This window comes from Mus pahari, chromosome 1 (assembly GCF_900095145.1).
Source record: "Mus pahari chromosome 1, PAHARI_EIJ_v1.1, whole genome shotgun sequence".
In the NCBI taxonomy this organism is placed as follows: Eukaryota; Metazoa; Chordata; class Mammalia; order Rodentia; family Muridae; genus Mus; species Mus pahari.
This window is the reverse complement of record NC_034590.1, coordinates 80,151,465-80,171,026: the sequence shown is the minus strand read 5'-3', so window position 1 is coordinate 80,171,026 and position 19,562 is coordinate 80,151,465. Positions and strand designations below refer to the sequence as shown.

At 47.4% G+C, this 19,562-nt stretch overlaps 1 protein-coding gene and 1 pseudogene across 1 annotated transcript in view; one reads left to right on the top strand and one right to left on the bottom strand.

Moving 5' to 3' along the window:
* The window catches only part of Sbf2 (SET binding factor 2), a 292,547-nt gene extending 280,704 nt beyond the window's left edge, over window positions 1-11,843 (top strand). The window contains exons 35-41 of the mRNA XM_029535769.1: window positions 2,723-2,850; window positions 4,544-4,777; window positions 5,668-5,772; window positions 6,907-7,100; window positions 7,613-7,700; window positions 9,630-9,761; window positions 10,362-11,843. Coding sequence (XP_029391629.1) covers window positions 2,723-2,850; window positions 4,544-4,777; window positions 5,668-5,772; window positions 6,907-7,100; window positions 7,613-7,700; window positions 9,630-9,761; window positions 10,362-10,460 — 980 coding nt within the window. The 3' untranslated portion in view covers window positions 10,461-11,843. The remainder of the gene's footprint in view (window positions 1-2,722; window positions 2,851-4,543; window positions 4,778-5,667; window positions 5,773-6,906; window positions 7,101-7,612; window positions 7,701-9,629; window positions 9,762-10,361) is intronic.
* On the bottom strand, window positions 10,883-17,565 carry LOC110324203 (annotated as a pseudogene).
* Window positions 17,566-19,562: the final 1,997 nt, after the last annotated feature.

Here is a 19,562-nt window from a genome sequence, read left to right as displayed (position 1 = left end):
GGAGAAAAGGAAAGGAAAAGGAGAAGGCGGGAGAAAGAAAAAGAAAATGCAGCCAGCACTTCCAGGTGGCTTGGTCAGAAGAATGCTTGCCTAGTATGTCCAAAGCCCTGAGTCCCCTCATGTACATCATGTAAACCAAATGTAGTGCTACATGCCTGTAATCTAGAACTCAGGAGATGGGGAATTAAAGTAAAACAAAGTTGGTGTTCTCTGCGCATCATATGTAAGTGTTTAGGAAGAGGACCTTTCATAATTAAAGCTTTACCAGTGATCTCTGTTTAAAAGCTGAAGTCACGAAGTACTACTTCAAGGACATGTTGAAATTGTATATAATATTTCACCTTGAGTAAAGGAAAGGACCATTCATCCTAGGCCTTTGTCACACATTATGTCACAGTCAGAAACAGTCTCTTAAGTAGCGTGTGGTGGGGAGAGAGTGAGCAGAGCTGAGCTGGTGACAGCTCTGGATCTGGCCTTCAGCCAGCCTGGGTATGACAGGCTCAGTCAGTGTTTTCACTAAAGGTGTATCATATGCATGTATGGCTGTCAGAAGATTACCTTCACCCCATGCAGATGTGGCCAGAGACCATGATGGCTGCTGTGCCAATGACATCTGTAGTTACAGAAACACCAAAGCCTGGTACAGCTGTTCTCTGACTTGACTAGAATTAACTGGGCACTTCCAGCAGTGCCTCCAGCCAGCTGAGTCAGAGCATGAGGGTGGGGCTTGGGCAGCCAGAGCTTCTTAAAGCTTCTGAGTGATTCCACCATGTTGACAAGGCCTAGTGCTCCTCTGACCCAGTAGGGATAGCATCAGAACTAAGATACCATGCGAGAGCATATCCGAGCAACTTCGTCCCTCAGCCTATGTCAGCTGGCCTGGAAGCTGGCCAAGGCCCTGTTGTTCTGTCTGTGATCTAAAAAAGATGAAAGGGAAGATGAAAGGAACTGGATTAAGAGAATGTTTTACCAAACATGTTGACAGGTTGCTGTGATTATTTAAAAGTGAAATTATTTTCAGGCCCAGTGATGGTGGCAACACATCTTTAATATCAGCACTCAGAAGGCAGAGGCAGGTAGATCTCAGTGAACTTCCAGGCCAGGTTTGTCTAGAGTTCTAGAACAGCCAATGCTATACACAGAGAAACCCTGTCTCAGAGGAAAAAAGAAAGGAAGGGAGGGAGGGAGGGAGGGAGGGAGGGAACAAGAATGATTTTCATCCTGTGTCTCATGTTTTTTTATAAACTGCCTAACCTATTTAGAATCCTAGAATGTTATTCCCAATGGGTTCTCTATCCAAACTGGCTTATAAGCCAGGCCAGTCTGGGTTGCCTAGTTGGAGTCTGTCCTTGCTCAGTAGACATACAAGTCATGCATCCTACTCAGTCAAACTAATACTAGTTACCACCAGCTGTGAGAGCCCTCCTCCTCTACCTGCCAAGGTCAGCAAGTGGAGACGAGGATGTTCAGCCACCACTCTTGTACTTCATTAGTCCCAGAGTCACAAAAGCCTCATCACCATGTCTACTGTCTTGAAAGAATAGTGTATTACTGTTTTGGAATTGGACTTTGATAGGACTTGATAATAGTGTCTGATGGTGCAAACATTTTTTAATGTGTTCCCTACATTTGTATATTACTCTGAGACAGTCATCTGGATACTGTAAAACAAAGAGTCCATTGTCTATGGTTCCAGTCACCAGGCAGCACCAACATGGAAGAGGAGAGGAGCGTGTCCTGAGAAACAGGCTACTCTTGCCCATTCAGTCTTTCTCCTGTCTAGAGCCTGTCTCAGCCTAGTGAAACCATGAGGTGCCTTTAACAGCTCAACTTTAAATCTTAAATGACTTACCTCTGAGGCTCATCCCCAGAGATTCTGATACAGTTGCTCTGAAGCAAGGCATGGCGTTGTGTTTTTTAAATCTTTGCTTTTCTAATGTAGTCAAGGTTGAGAACCACTGAGCAGGACTCTGCAGTTAAGAGGTAAGGAGCAAAGAACAGAGCAGAAAGCAGACAGGCATCAGTCTTAGGGCCACAGTTGACATAGCCTTGGGCCTGAGGCAGTTTCTTGTGGTAAAAAGTAAACTTCTCACAGTATCCTTTCCTGCAAAGCAAAGTAGCACTGCCTCTCCAGGACTGTCCTTCCCTCCCCATTAAAATAAAGAACACTCAGCCGGGCTTGGCAGCACACACCCACTTTAACCTCCGCACTCAGGGGCAGAGGCAAGCTGATCTCACGAGTTAGAGAGCAAGTTCCAGATCAGCCAGGGCTAGAGAGGCCATGGGGAGGGAGGGAGGTATAAGAATCTAAGTTTATTTAGTCACTGAGACAGAACACACCCTCTGCCACCCAAGGTCTCTTTGTGATACAAATCAACTTTTAACCAAGAATATGCTTTAAATTGCTTCATAATAAACAAGGTTTCCTTTAAGTATAAAATTATGTTTTCAACTGAGCATCCTCAGTTGACTAAGTCCATTTTCTACTAAGAAATGTGTAGCCTGTGTACTGGCTCCTCTGTGGCTCTACATTCTGAAGCAGCCATGGGTGGGAAAGCCTGCTATCCCATGCTTCTCCCTGGTTTGTGTTAGCAGGTCTGGCTTTTAAGATTTTTGTACATTTGTTGCTACTTTCAGGAATGTAAGAACTATTTCACTTTTCTTCTCCGTGTTCTATACTTTTAGAAAATCTTCATTTTGTTTTTGTTTTTTTAACTTACAGGAACTTTATTTGATGATAAAGGTGACAAGCATGCCAAGAAAGGAGTTTGTATCTGGGAGTGTATTGACAAGATGAACACACGAAGTCCCATTTTCTTCAATTACTTATACTCACCGGTGGAAGTAGAGGTAGAGTTAAGAAATCATTTGTCTTTTCTAAATGTTCTGTATAAGAGTTTCCCTCCATTTTAGTATATGTAAGCATTTCAGTGGGTTTTATCCCAAAGGTATTTAAAAGTTTGAGGCAGCATAAGTTTGGGTTGTAACAGGAATGGGTAACTGTTAGCTGAATACTTAATGAGAGTCTAGGAGATAGTTCTTTAGAACGTAGAAGGGATAATGTCAACACACTCAAAGCAAAGGGCCTTACCGGTGTAGGGTTAAAGCTGTACCACTATGCCAGGCCATAGTTGAAATTTTTAAGTGCTTTAGTATATAATAAACCTGAAGAAGGACACTGACATTTGGACCCCAGCCAAGAGGATGGCATATCTAAGGGCAGCAAGGCTTGGTCATATATGCATCTGCATGACCTAGTCCCAAACCTGCAACAGGCAGCTTTGACTGCCTGAAGCTGGTGCTGGTAACTCAGATCTCTAGAATAACAGCAAGTATTTGTAATAGTTGAACCATCTCTCCAACCCATAATTTCATCTTTTATTTATTCATAAGGCTCAGTATGGGGCACATGCCTCTGATGCTAGCACTTAAGTGATAGGAGCAGGAGGAGTCACATTTTTGAAAAGAAATGCCAGCCTCTTCTATATTGTGAGGTCTAGGCCAACCTGAGCTGCATAGCAAGACTTTGTCTCAAAAACATCAATTTTTGTCCCAAAAATTATTACTGGATGGGAACAGTTTTATACAATACATAAAACCCTTGGGGTCTGGACCAGTGATAAACAGAACTCAGTGCTAAGGGGATGCAGAGATGCTGCCCTGACCCAAGTATTTAAAGCTATATCTGGCCTTTCTCAGTGGCACCTTCAACAAGAAACCAAATGCTCGTTTTTAAGTGATGTCTTAGTTTGGATATCATTACTATGAAGAGACACCATGACCAATACAACTCTTAAAAAGAAAAGCATTTAATTGGGGCTGGCTTATAGTTTCAGAGGTTCAGTCCATTATCAGCATGGCAGCATGCAGACTGGAAAAGGAGCTAAGAGTTCTGCGTCTTGATCCAAAGGCAGCCAGAAGGAGGCTCTCTTCCCCAGGCTGCCAGGAGGAAGGTCCCTTCCTTACTGGACAGAGCTTGAGCACAGGACCTCAAAGCCCACCCCCACAGTGACTCACTTCCTCCAACCAAGGACACACCTCCTAATACTGCCACTTTCCTTGGGCCAAGTGTATTCAAACCACCACAGGTGACCCCTCCTCATTCAATCCTTGCTCTGTGTACCTCCACATTCCTGGCCTAGATCCAAGCCTCTCATCAGGCTACTTCCCAGGTCAGCCTGCCTTGCCAGTGCATGAGTACCAAGGTCCAGAGGAACCAAGTAGCTGCTTGGCAAGAGCTAAACAGCTTAACTTTGTGCCCTAGGGTATACACAAATGTTTGTGCAGGCCCAGGCTGGGAGGAGAAGGTTAAGCTGAGGCTGGAAAGCTGAAGGGACCATTTTCCCCTGTGCCACTACTTCCTATGAGTAACACAAGAACCAACATGTTTTATTTGATGATTTATCAAATGTGTAAGTTTTAAGTATTTAGATGAATTCATACACTTGCCCTACACTCTGCAAATGTAAGGGGCTGCCTAGTAGTGCGTACCAAGTACTTCAGGGTTGAGATGAAATTACATTGCAACATTTCCTTTAAACAGGCCCTGAAGCCTAATGTAAATGTCTCCAGCCTAAAGAAGTGGGATTACTACACAGAAGAGACCCTGTCTGCAGGTCCTTCATACGACTGGATGATGCTGACCCCCAAGCACTTTCCCTACGAGGAGTCAGATGTAGCTGGAGGAGCTGGGCCCCAGAGTCAGAGGAAGACAGTGTGGCCATGCTATGATGATGTGACCTGCAGCCAGCCAGATGCCCTCACGAGACTTTTCAGTGTAAGTCAGCCATGGGTAGACACACCTACAGGAGGGCAGCTTGGGCTAACTTGCATACTTACATCTGTAATGGCTCCCTTAACTCTGGGCTGTGTCATAAATAGCATTCTGAATCTGAAGAACCAGCCTTGCTCCCATGCTGCAGAGGCCACCACACTTAAATGTTGCCAAAGGCACCCATAAAAGTGACTGTCCAGTGCTACAAGGAAGCAGCTGAGAAAACAGCCGTTTTTCTGGGCTGCTGGGGCTGCTTGAGTTAGCGCTAGACACTAGCTTTCCAGGTGCTTTCCTTCCCTTGGGTAGAAATATGGAGAAATAACTGATGGCCTGGCAAGACACTTTATGCAAGGCGTATTCTGGAGCAGAGCCATCCTGGCAGTAGCCATCCAGGAACAGCTTTGTGTTCCGATGTGGGTCAGACAGTTCCTGAAGAGCCTCTCTGTTTTCAAGCCAGGAAGAGTGCACTGCAGTGATGGCTGTCTCAAACCCCTGTCAGAGGAAAATCATTTTCATGAGAATCTCTTGGTTCATTCTTTGCACATCTGGCTTGAGTCTCCAAAGTTGAGGGGCTCCTCTCTCTCAAGAAAAACTTGTAACTGCCCTGTCATTAGGGTTGGGACATGGGCCCACAGTTGGCCTTAGCCTTGGTCATCAGATTTCCTGCAGGCTGTCTAAGAGTGAAGGTGTTTGAGACACATACTACATTTCTTACTATTAAAATCAACCTATTCAGAAACTCCTGCTGAATCCTAATAAATCAGGAAACCCAGCTACACTGTAGCCAAGCTGCTCATCTGGGCCTGGTACAAAAGAAACCTGTGCCTCTGGGTACATCCTGACCTCCCATGAAATACTGCCCTGTCAAAACTATCTTATTAATTTCTTTGCAGGAAATTGAAAAATTGGAGCATAAATTGAATCAAACTCCTGAGAGATGGCACCAGCTGTGGGAAAAAGTCACCATGGGCCTCAAGGAAGAGCCAAGAACAGACCTTGTGAGCTTACAAAGGACCCTGGGCTTGGGAGGGTGCTCGGTCAGATGGAGTCCACAACCCGCAACCTAGCCATGCTGTGGCCAGAGAAAATGGTGAAAAAGAGGGGTCATGCCCTGGGGGTCCAGAGCAGAATGTTCCAGATGACCAAATGCTGCCTGAATGTCTCATTCGCCACAGTGACATAATTCACATGGTTCAGGCACTGAGTCCAGAGGAAATTACTGGGTTTTCTCTCTCTCTCGGTGCCACTGTGGTCCCTGTTGACCTACCACAAGGGACAGGGAATGCCAAGTCCATGGCTGCTCCAGAGAAACAAGCAAAGAGGAAGTATTCTAAGATGTCAGCCTATGCTACTTTCTGTTCCTGCGCTTGCTTTTCTGTTTGCTTTCTGTTTCTTGTACCCCATTTCCTATTTCTGCTATTAGAAATGTTTATCAAGCAAGTATGTCCAAAGGACTGAGCCGTAAGCACTCCTCAGTGAGTGCAGTTTGTGCCTCATGCATGAGGAGGAAGGCAGAGAAATCTCTCAGTTACTAACTGCCAGGGCCACCACTCAGGACCCACAGCAGACCGATCGACTCCCAGCTCAGCACAAGGAAGTGAGGACTCACGAGTGTTCTGAGGAGCACGTTGGGTAGCAGAGAGCAAGGCGAGGGCAGGGAGAAGACAGCCCTTGACCAGGGCCTGGGCTGCAGCCTCACCATCAGCCTCACCTCCCAGCCAGAAATAATATACTGTTTCTAGATTTTTTTTTTATTATGAAAGTAAGATGTATTTTTAAAGTAACAGTTAAAAAAAGGTTATCAAAAGCTATATAAACTACATGATAGTTTAAAGCCTGCCTTGTTGGCAGACATGCCATTCATTCATTTGCATCATTTTGGTAGCTGTCTATAACTCCATTGTAAAGGAACAATGGTTGTGGAGTTTGTTTGTTTACCAGTCCCCAAATAATAAATACTTAGTTTATTTCTACTTTCCATACCAAAACAGACAAACACATTTATCCTGTCTTTGTACACATGTTGGTTCACTAGTACGTTTTTACCCTGAGATCATTTGTATGAATAAAATTATCAGGCCAGTCACTTAAGCCAAAGGGCAACTTTTCTAGCTCCTATTTTGTCTTTTCAGTCCCTAAGACACTCGGCGGGGTCCCCAGGAATTGCATCTACCAATGTGCCTTCCTATCAGAAGAGGCCTGCGCTGCACCCGCTGCACCACAGCCTGGGCGAAGATCAGAGCAGCACCTCAGCCCCATCCAATGGGGTCGAGCACAGGGCGGCCACACTTTACAGCCAGTACACATCCAAGAACGATGAAAACAGGTGATGGAGCTGGAGCCCCATGGTGTTAGCCTAAGCAAGCCCTGTGCAAAGCAGCCTTTGAAGACTCAAGATGGATTTGCTTTTGTCCCTTGGGTTTTAGTTTTCTTAAATGCTTCGTTTAGAATGCTCTGCAGGGGACCAGTGTTTGAGAGAATGTGTGTCAGGAAATACCTTTTCGGTAGTACACGTCACGCAGCCTACTGCCTTGGCTGAGAGGAAAGATTTGACTCAGAAACTAGGGATGCCAAGGGCATGCTAGTGTCTCTCGGGCATCTTCAGACTTCTGTTTCCAACCCTGGTTTCCCTCAGTGTTGCAGCATTCCTAGCAAAGCAGAAAGCATGGAAACCAAGAATTCCTAACCAGGGGAGTGCTGACCCCAGCACACAGAGTGGGCCTGACTCCAAGGAGAGCCCTGACTAGGGAGAAAGAAGCCTGGCAGACAAAAGCCAGTGTTCTTGTTCGTTAATAAAGGTCAGAACAAACTGTTTTGTTGTTTGTTTTTTTCTTCTAGATCCTTTGAAGGAACATTGTACAAACGCGGAGCGTTGCTGAAGGGTTGGAAACCCCGCTGGTTTGTTTTAGATGTCACAAAACACCAGGTAAGACCTGAAGACACTGCTGTGCCTGGGCTGGCCCCAGTCCCTGCTTACCCCGAGCCTCACCTATGCAGATGGTGGCTCTTCCTAGGCCCCAAATGCCCCTGAGCCCCAGTAGTCATCTTTGGAAGGAAATCTTAAAGCAGCCTCTACCTGGAGCAGGACAGTTGAACCAGTGTGCTCGGAGCACTGCAACTCTGACACATAAATGGCATCTTAACATACAGGTCTGGAAGCATCCAGGAGCTTTAACCTGGTGCATGAATGTGGGAGCTGTGTCTGCCCCCTCCCTTCCAGGGTACAGCTGTCCTTCATCCTTGCTGCAGAAAACATCCATTTATGACTGCATTTACTCAAGAGTCAGTGCACCCCACCTCACTGCACTGGGTAGTAAGCAAGGGACTGCTGTTCTTAAAAGATGGGAGCCTGAGGAGGAACGTGCCCACCCAGCCCTGAGATTCACAGCAGGCATGGCACGACCTTCCTTAAGTCATCTCTGCCATGCTTTAACTCTTGCCCTAACTGCTACAGGTTAGACTTCCCATCATGCTCTTTGCTCCTGCACTCTCCATCTGCCCCATAGCATCTTCCTTACCAGAGCAGTGACACCTCTGCTTCAGGCTGACTTGTAGAATGCAGCATCAGGAAGGACCTCAACTGTGGGACAGCGTCAGGAGGACCCCATCCAGGTCAAGGCTGGTCTGGGGCCATCTTTTCCTCTGATTCAAATGCTTTCTTGGTTTTGTGTCTGTTGACCCATATGAAGACTATTGAGATTTTTCAAATATACAAACGGAAGCCTTTTTAAAGCTGCATTTAAAATAGCAGGGTCCCCTGGAATCACAGAACCTTCACTGTGTAGAAAAGTTCCATTAAACCACTAAATATAACATAGGAAAAATCATGATTTTAGTATAATTTAAAATTACATCAAATTATACTTGCATTCTTACCAATCTTCTGGCTTTCTTTAGCATGGAAAGTGTACAGTTTTTCCATTTAGCCCTGCTGACACTGCCTGGGGGCGCGGGGGTGGGGTGTCAAGGCCCGAGACACAGTAATGGAAACACCAATCGCATCGCTGCCATGGACGCTGGAATCCCGCCTGGGCCAGGAAGGCTTTCACCAGCAAGCTCTTAAAATACTTCGTCATTTCTTCTTATTCCAAAGTAATGCATGGTTATTGTGCCAAACTTAAACATCTCCAAGAGCTGGCAGCTGGGAGCTCTTTGTGATGTCCCTCGGCGCCATTTTAGACTGCATTCTCCTTCCAACTTCCTGTTGCTTTGGAAGCCTTCCTTGTCCTTTGTCCATTCAGTGCCAATGCTCAGTGCTGAGCTGACAAGCGCTACCCAGGAGACTACAGTGTCTCCTGTCCTGTGTAAGGCAGTGGTGGGCGAGGGGCTGCACAGGCACGTGTCCTCGTCCTTAACTCTGACAGCATGTGGGATCCTCAACGCCTTGCTGACTACTGTCAGCACTGTAGTGCTCCTCAGGCGGAGTAAAGACTGGACTCATGTCATTTCTTCCTTTGTTGGGCCAGGCTGGGGAGACTCCACTGTCTGTAAAGCTCAGTGGTGTTTCAAGTCCTCTGTGACTTGCTATTGAGATCCTTTGACCTTTTTCAACTAGATTGAAATCAGCATCCAGGAATTCCTTTTTGTTGTTTGTTTTGTTTTTTTGAGAAGAATTCTCTATATAACACTTGAGGATCAGGCTGGCCTTGAACTCACAGAGATCCATACACTGCCTCTCCTCCCAGGTGCTGGGATTAAAGGTGTGTACAAGAGGCAGCCAGCGTTGTTAATGCTGGAGTATTCTTCCATGCAGAGTCAGCACCAACAAGCAAGGTGCAGAGGATGTGGTCAGATGTGTCTGGAAAGCTGTGTCATTTTCCCTTACTGTATCCTATCTGTCTCTTTTTGGTCCTAGCTGCGATACTATGATTCAGGGGAAGACACGAGCTGTAAAGGCCACATTGATCTGGCTGAAGTAGAAATGGTTATCCCTGCCGGCCCCAGCATGGGAGCCCCAAAGTATACAAGTGACAAGGCTTTCTTTGATGTAAGTTCCTCTTTCCTGATCTGCATGTCTCTCCATGACCTCCAAATATTACAGGGCCCCCAAGGAGTTGGTAGTCACTAAAAAGGGGTGTTTAATTAAGGCTGTGGTTGAGTGGCTAATGAATCCCCATGACTACCTTTCACACTGATCAGCACTGTCTCCTCCTCTGCCTCTGCTACAGCACTGTCATTGCCCATGATGGATGGCATGGGGCCCCAGGACCAGCTGGTGCCTCTGGCCTCTCTTACACAGCACCAAAGCAAGAACAGTATGCCAGAGTTCTCAGGGGAACTGTGCCACCCACTTTTTTCAAATGGAGCCATAATAGAAGCCCAGAGGCAGGGAACAGCACCATAGCCTGTAGAGGGATGGAAAGTGTATCTACTTTATGAAACTGTCTTGACCTTACGGACTAGTTAAAGTATTAGTCAGGGACTAGATAAGTCATCTGTTTGCATGGCCCTTAAAATACCCCCAAACCCACTCATGATGTTAGAACCAGCGGTTCTGTCTGTCCAGGATGGGATTAGTTTGTCATTCACCCAAAGCCAAAAAAACAGTCCTGCTTTATATCTGCCCTTCTGTCATTTGTTTCTGTAGCTCAAGACCAGCAAGCGAGTGTATAACTTCTGTGCCCAGGATGGGCAGAGCGCTCAACAATGGATGGACAGGATCCAGAGCTGCATCTCTGATGCCTGAAGGCCACGATCAGACAAGCACGAGAGGTCGAGGAACTGAAGTCATCTGCCTCCCAGGGCGATGACGGTCATCCCAGGGCCTGAGGTTCTGCTTACCCTGTCCCCTCTTGAAGCAGTTGGCATGTCACACAGGTCTGGGTGGGAGCCCTGACCCTCCCTCTCCCTGCATCATTCCAACAGGATTGAAGTAGAGGGGATGCCTCAACCTGCTGCTGTCATGTAGGCAAGGTGGCTCCCACCTGAGTCCTCATCCGTGAAGGCTCTTGTTCTCCAAAGCCATAACTTTGAGAACTTTGACCACAGAAATCCAAACCTTCAAAGGTCGCTGTACACCGACTGACCGCATAGGTGTCCCATCAGACACACCTACTCCTACTGCCAGATCTTTGAGATGTCGGTTCCCTGGTGCCGCCAAAGGTGCTTTCATGGTTCCAGCCCAGGAGCTTCACAGCAGGAGACGTCACTGTTCAGTGGCAGGCAGAGGGGGTTAACAGTGGCACAGAATGACCTGGGCCAGTACAGGAAACACTGCTTCAAACCACCAGTCTCTAAGGCCACTGCACCTGGGTCCCGCATTCTCTCCTGTTCCCCACAGCTTTCTGTGAAGTAACAAGCGTGCGAGCCCATGGAACACTAGCACTGAACTAACCAAGGAGCTATTGGACAAACTGAGACACATGGGACAGTCGAGCACACAGGAGACAGGCCAGCTAACCAGACAGCACTGCTTCTGAGAAGAACTGCTCGTAAGGTCTCCCAATTAGATAACCTTGTTTTCTTCAGCCTCAAACTCAAGGATGCTTCTCATCTGGGACCTGAGTGGCCACTGCTGCCACCAGGCACTAGCGGCTTGGTCAGTGTGTGTGTTTTGAAATGTTAATATGTTAAATACCAAACTAATATTTCAAAATATGTATATATGATTTCTATATCCTGATTTTTTCAGATAGCCTGCTTATAATTTAATATAAAAAATAACTAAACTGATTCATAAGATTTTAGTAATAAAAGGTTGTTTCCTTTTTTAAAAATAAAAACTACTTTGTAGATTAAAAATAAATCAAATTTTCAAATTAAAAATTATCAACACACTAGAAAATAGAACCGTATTAATATATAAGAAATTGGGAAATAAAAAATGAAGGAGTTTTTTTTCATATTCATTTTATAAATTTGCCACCTGTGAAATGGTTTTTGCACATTATTTGTATTTTCTTTGTATATGAAATAATTTTTTGTACTTTGTAAACTCTGGAGCCCATTGTCCTTTCAGCTCTTTGAAGCTGTGCCCACTACTGCTTTTGTAACTGGATTCTTTTAACTTCCATGAAGGCATCGCGTGCCGTATGTTCACTAACCACCCAGAATTAAATTTATTTCTTAAGAAAAAGAACCTCTTGGGTGCTGTGCAGTACTTGGGAGCAACATGGGGCCAAGGCTCCATCCAAACTGTGACCATTTGGGCCTCGGAATCACAGAGGTGCTGGCATGTGGCTGTGAGCTGGGTTTGGCATTTGGGGAAAGTCTGCAGGGTCCTCTCTGCTCCCCTAGTAAGCTGTGCCAGGTGCCAAGTTCCTGCCTCTCCTGGGCCAGAGTTTCCCCTGGCATGTGGCAGGTCGTATTGATTTCAGACAGAAGACACTGAAGTCTTGCTGGCTCACAGACTTTTTTGGGTTGAGTTGGTTTCTGCAGGGGACATTTTGTCCGTCGTCTTTGGAGTTTACATCACACAGCTTTAAGGAATGCTGTCCTTATGTCAGCCAGGAGCTTCAGCAGGGGCCTCACAGGCCTCGTCAGTGGCCAGCCTGGGGGCTGGGCAGATTCTGTGATTACAGCATTGAGCCACTCCATAGCTGCCGTCAGAACTAGAGGGGCGGGGAGAAGGGAACAATGCAGTTGTGGGGCTTGTCCCATTGTGGCCAAGTTCTGGGTCCTCCCAGTCCTCAGAACCAGCGCTCACACAGCTAACGACAGACTCCTTCCGTGGAAACTGGCCTCTTTAGTTATTTTGTCGTGACTTAGGAGTTATTGAGTAATACTATCATATAGAATGAGATCGTGAGTGCCGAGGCTGATAAGCAGGCAATGCCCTCGCAGGATTGTGGGTGTGTGCCATCACGTGCAGCCTGGTAATGCAGCCTCTTTATATAACCCACATATTCAAAGTCATCATACAGAACTCATCATGAGGTGCTTCATTTGTTCATACTAAGTCCTCAGAAGCCAGGGTGTACTTTACACATACAGCACATCTCGGCTCGGACTGGTGCTGTCTTTTTTTCCACACAGTCCTATACCAAGTGGCTTGTCCAACAATTCAGTTCAATTTTGATACTAACTCCCCAGAGACGGCACAGTCTGCGTGGGCGCACAAGACCTTCCTCCAGCTACACAGCTGCATGCTCCCAAGCCTTCTCCTTAGACTCAAGAATTTGCTAGAGCAAATCACTGAAATCACATCTGCCAGTTTGTCCTAGGAGACATAAACCTGGGCAGTTAAATGGAAATCACGTAGGACCTAAGGTAAGAGGGCCATAAGGCAACCCTGACCTCCCCTAATCTGACAGTTGAAGGGTTTCAATAATTCACATGGCCACCCCACCCCTGAGACAGGAGGAAGGACTGAAAATTCCCACCCCCTTTTTTCCTGTCAAACCTCTTTGGTGAGGGGCCCTCATCCCAAAGCTACCTACCAGTTCTACCCTGCGTGAGTGCAGATGTGATTGAAAGAGGCTCATTACAGATACAGACCCTCCTGTGACTCCGGGTAGCAGCCGTGTGGCATCTGTTTGCACAGCCCTGTGTATTTACTGAACCCTACACACTTCCACAAAGCCCTGTTCCTGCTGCTTCTGTCCCAGATGACAGGCAACCCAGTAGCCTGCTTATAGCAGCTGCCATCAGGAAGGGCTGGCAGCAAGACGCTCGGGTTGCCATCTTTTAATTAATTGTGTGACCTTGAACCAGTCCCTTAATTAGGCTGGGCTTTGACCTCTGACATAAAGAATGCATGAGGCCAAAGAGGTTTGCTCATTTGTAGAGTACATGAGGCACTGGGTTCGGTCTACACAGATTCCAAACACAAACTTTACCTTAGCAAGGGCTTACATTTTAAACTGAGCTTTAAAAGAGCTACTGAAAAGAAAGTAAAGGAATCATCTTGTTAAAATGAAGATTCCAAAGGTCAGGGATGCTGCTCAGTGGCACAGCATGTGCTTAGCATGTATCACACCCTGGTTCCCATCCCCAACACCAAAGCAAATAAAAAAGATTCTAACTGAATAGGCCTGGGGTGGGGCTGCCATCACAAGAGGGTAGCAGGCATGCTGTCTCCATCCTCAGAAGCAGGTACCAATGAGAAGATAAACAGAAAGCCAAAAACCACGCTACAGACCAGACCGTTGGCTCATCTTCTGGGGATACTGGCCTGTGCTGAGCACAGCTTGTTCTCCCTAACTACGCAGTCTAGGTTAATCAGACATCTCATGACCAAGTTCCCGGGACCTGCTGAAAGCCCAGTGCAAAGGTACAGGTTCCTCCCAGTGCAGCTGACTCGGCTACAGTGGCCATCACGCTCTGAATGGCTCATGTCCAAAGACCAGTAGTCAGGAGGAACTACTGCATGCCCAATGGGACTGAGCTTTGACACTGTTGCCTTGACACATTGGGGTGGTCAGCAGTGGCAGATCTTGCTGCTCTTTTGGACATTCAAGGGAAGGGAACATCTATTTTTATTGGTATGTAAGAATCCTGGCAGTGGGTCCTCCCATCTTATGTGAGCCATAGTGCTGAGTCTTTTGAAGGCAGTGACAGAGACAGGCACCTGTGAGCTATACAGGTGCTTATTAAATGCATGTTCTAGGCTGGGTGCTTTCAGAAGGAATTAATATATCGTACAAAAACCACATGCTAGCCAGATGGGGGTGATGTACACTTTTGATCCCAGCGCTTGGGAAGCAGAAGCAGGCAAATCTTTGAGTTTGAGGCCAGCCTGATCTACATAGATAGTTCCAGTTTAGCCAAGGCTACACAAAGAAAACCTGTTGGGGCGGGGGGAAGGCCACATCTGCTGCCACATCAATACCCGGCCACATATGTCTTTCCACCCTATCTCACCTCTCGTTCCTTTACTGACCAAATACCCAGGCTTTAGGGCTTCCCAAGTGCACATAAGGATGCTCTGTGCCTTGGACCACCTTTCCTTATACACAACAGCCAGCCAAGCTCTCCTCACAACTCTGCCCACACGGAAGATTGTTCTCGTGGTGAGGTAGGCATCCATGTGTATCGAGGTCAGATGACAAGCCTGTAAGAGTTGGGTCTCACTCCACCATGTAGGCTCTGGGACTGGAACTCAGGTCATTGGTGGCAGACACACTACATGCTAAAGCATCTCACCAGACCTCCCTGCCTTTTCTCCTACAGTCAAGGGGCTATTGTCCGTCTTTACACAGGGTCCCATTAACCAAGTCATCCTGTCCATAAACCAGACTTGGGCTTTTCCGTCTCTTTCAGCTGATCACACAGGGCTGACTCTAAATGGCCACATGTCCAGGCAAGAGAACAGGCTCCAATCTCATCCAACTTGCTAGTTCCCTCTGGCCCCGCCTAAACTCACCCCCAGATGGAAGCTTTCCCTGTTCCAATGAACAACCTCGCCCACCTCTCTTTAGGACTTAGTGAGTCTGACAGACACCCACTCAGGAATAGCAGCTTCACAGAGTCACCCGTGTACAGACCTCTGTGGCTGGGTTGGCCTGAATGTAGGAGCCCCAAATCTTATACGGCAATTTCTGCACAAGGTTTGCCACACGGTCACCTAGTCTGGCAAATCACTGCCCAAAACTTTGGCTGAGTTCTTGCCTTTTGTGGGACCTTTCATGCCACCCAGAATTAACACATTGCCTCCGATCTCCAAAAAGGTCACTTGGCATAATGTTTTCTTTATTGTGGCACTTCTTTAGCCTGTAAGGGGGTATCCCAGCATATTACTAACTACCAGATCCCTCTCAGCAGAGCTTGGTGGCACATTCCTTTAATCCCACCATTCAGGAGGCAGAGGCAGGCCTGGTCTGCAAAATAAGTCCAGTGGGTTCTCAACTTTTCTAATGCTTCACCCCTTAATACAATTCCTCAGGTTGTAGTGACCCCAACCATAAAGTACCTTGTTGCTGCTTCATAACTGTAATTTTGCAATGTCATGAGTCATAGTGTAAATATCAGATATGCAGTACACCTGCTAAGTGAGCCCTGTGAAGAGATTGTTCAATCCCAAAAGGGGACACACCCAACAGTTTGAGAGCCACTGCCTTACAACCTTCACTAGAGCTGCTCTCTTCATTGTCATGGGCCCCACATGCCTGTGAGACAGCTTTTTATACAGGCACTCTAGTGTCTCCACTGACACACGTGATATCATTGACATGTGAATGGATCAGAAATGTGGAGACCCATTCCAGATGGTTCTGGTCTTCAGAGTGTAACAATCAACGGGAGAGTTCACCCAGCCCATGGCAACACCACAGCTGGATAACAGTTATCTCAGGTGAATGTGAAACACATCCAAGCCCGTTTTCTAATTCAAAGGGAAAGGACACATTTGCCAAATGAGACCATACCCCACAACCCTCTCCTGTGGCCAGCCTAGAACCTGCTGTTAATAAGGGTCTTTATTTATTAATCTATGCTATGAACTATCTCATATCTGCACAGCTGCCAAGCAGAGTGACCACTGAGCAAGTCTGAGGTGGCCTACAGTCACTTCCAGGGCTCATTATGTATCTATAGGAATCAGGCTGGTAACACAAGTGAAGAAATAATAGGGGCCAGCACCCCCAAATCCTTTGGATTGCCAGTGGTGGCACAGCCTCTGACAGCCATTGCAGAGAGGCGCCATCTTTATTTACAGCCATCAGAGCTAAAGCAGCAGACTGACAACTCAGGAGAAGTTGGTTTCTCAGGTTGACAACAACAGATGGGCCATGGTAAGGCTTTGAGTATAGGTGTCAATATCAACTCAAGCTCCCTTACTAGTCTTTGACGTTTGTCATTGCCTGCTGCCCTTCCCTGTAAACACACAAGTAAATGGCAACGTTTAAGGTCCTTTAGTTACACTGTGACAAAGCAACTTAAGGGGGGAGAGGATTCCTTCAGCTCAGGGACAGTACTGTCTGCTATGTGGAGAGAGCATGATAACGGGGCTTTCAGATGGCCGGTCACTGTGCACCGAGCCTGGGAGTAGGGAAAGACACTGGTGCTCAGCCTGCCTTCCCCCAACCCCCGCCCTGCCTGGGTCCTCTGAGCAGACTCTGATGTGGGTTTTCACAAGATGATCAGTGAATTCCTGATAAGGAGACTTGGTGAACACAGTCTCTTTTCAGAGGTCAGGGTTAGGTAGCTGTAGGTCTTGGAAGTGACATCAGAGGTGGCCTTGGCAGTGTTGCCCAGGGTGGCAGTGCAGCCTCTGGCTGAAGTGTAGCAGTCATCTATACCGGCCATCATCAGTAGCTTCTTGGGCACAGGAGCAGAGACAATGACAGTGCCTCTAAGAGCAGTCAAGAGTCACACCAGCACAGAGCCACAGTGGCCTTGCATGGAACAGTGTGGGGCTTGCCAATCTTGTTCCCCAGTAGTCTCTCCACACAGGGACGATGGAAAGCTTGGCCAAGATGATGGCCCCTCGGATGGCAGTGGCAACCTCCTTGGAGCACTTAACACCAAGACCAATGTGACCATTAGAGTGCCTAATGGGGACGAATGCCTTGAACCTGGTCCGCTGGCAAGCCCGAGTCTGACTCTGCACTGGCATGGTTTCCAGAACCTCATCCTTTAGGGATGCACCCAGGAAGAAGTCAACAATTTCAGACTCTGTAATGGGCAGGGAGAACAGGTAGATCTCCTCCGACGACTTGATCTTCATGTCCTTAACCAGGCAGCCCAGCTTGGTGACAGGGATCCACTCCTGTTATCAGCTTTACCTCCACGAGCCCTCCTGCCTCAACCTCGACCACGGCCCCTAAGACTGCTGCAGAATCCCCCACGGAAGCTGCTGCGGCCTCCTAAACCTGGCCCCCAGGTCCTCCCGTTGCACCAGCATCATCCACCATTTGGTGTTTTCCCAAAGCAGCAGCAGCCTGCCCTCCCCTTTTATTCATCCTGGGACTCCAGGCGTGGGGTAGGGTTGCCACATTCAGAATGGACCTTTGAGCCTTAGTTGAATCACTGTGGACACACCACACAGACACACCCAGAAGCCTGTTTCCATGATTACTTAAACCCCATCAGGTTGTCTGTGGGTATGAGCAGACCATCATAGCCCCTGTTATGGTTTAACGTATGAAGTGTCTCCAAAAGCCTGTGTACTGAAGGCTTGCTCCTCGGTCTCTAGTCTGTCACATGCCAGGGCTACTAGGTCTGTCCACTTTTTTTTCTTTTTCTTTTTTTTTTTTAAGATTTATTTATTTATTTATTATATGTAAGTACACTGTAGCTGTCTTCAGACACTCCAGAAGTCAGATCTCCTTACAGATGGTTGTGAGCCACCATGTAGTTGCTGGGATTTGAACTCAGGACCTTCAGAAGTGCAGTCGGGTGCTCTTACCCGCTGAGCCATCTCACCAGCCCCGGTCTGTCCACTTCTATGAGTGATGCTCATATCGGTTCAGACTTCTGAGGGCTACCTCAGCAGCGACTGTGCCCTCTGACTCCCCACAAGGAACATTCTCCTCAGGATGCTGCTTTCAGCCCGTCTAACTGAGCACCTCAAGACCTATACTCAGGAGGGCCAGGCCTGGCCCCAGGCAGTCAATTCTCACTATTCTTTCAGAGTATAGTCTTTTTCATTTATCAGACCTAGCATGTGTCCAGATTATTCTAGAATTCAACATCTATCCTTGGCAAGCCAACGAATAAAAGGAGATGCCTTTTTCTTACAACAGAGTTGAGGCCTCTGTTACCCTCAGCTCAGGACACAGCTCTCAGCAGGAAGGCTGCTGCCTGTAGCTTAGGCCAGAGAGGCCACAGTGCCAGGGTCCTCAGGGACATAAACCCCTAATTCTCACTGGTGACAGAACCATAGAGCCACCCCACCCCAAGCTCCTCAGCTGCTGCTCAGTGGCCCCTGGACCTGCAGGAGACATGGTTTCTTTATAATGCGCCACCCCAGGGGCCTCAGGCCCTCACACCTTCATGACCAGTCTGTTATTGACTGATCCCATCTACCCATTTAGATTGCTTGGATCATTTTAGATTCTCCAAGAAGCAGACACCAAACTGGGATCTGATATGCAAGAGATTTATTTCTAGAGAAACAGCTGTGAGGGGCAAGGGAGAGGGGAGGCTGTGTGACCAGGATGCAGGTACAACCCCATGAGGGACACAGGGAAGGTGGGAAGGCTATATGGAGAGCCATCAGGCTCCAGGAATGTATCTTACATAGAGCCATTTGCACGTGGTGGCAAAACTATGTTAGCTTGGGACGTAGCTGTTCAGCAGGCATAACGCCCTGGGTCCTATCCCCAAGCACTGGGAGATGGTAGTGGGAGAATCAGAAATTTTAAATCATCCTCAGCTATATTTGGGGCCAGCCTAGACTAACTACATTAACTACATAAGACCCATCTAAAAAAAAAAATCAAAATTGTCGTGAAGTTTTGTATCGTCCAAGAATGGACATCCTTAGTAACCAGCAAGAGTGGCTCATGGCCACAGTGTAGCACCACAGAGCACCTGGGCCCCTGGACAGGCCACTCGCAGCCCTGCCCTAGAGAGTACCACCAGTAACATAGAGCATTAGTTCTCTGAGCTCTCTGCTCAGAGGACAAAGTGCCAGGGCCCATGTACACAGATGCTTCTGGCTGTGGGCAGTTAACCTCTCATTTCTCTCAGCCTTCTGAGGGAAAGGCTTCACCTACAAGTGAGAAATAAAAACTGAAGAGGTGGCAGAAGGAACCCACCATGAAGCCTGGGGACCCGAGTTCAATCCCTAAGGGAACTGACTCCTCAAATGGTCCTCTGACCTCCACATGCACACTGTGGGACGCAGATGTTCACGTACTACACACAGACACAAACACACACACACACACACACACACACACACACA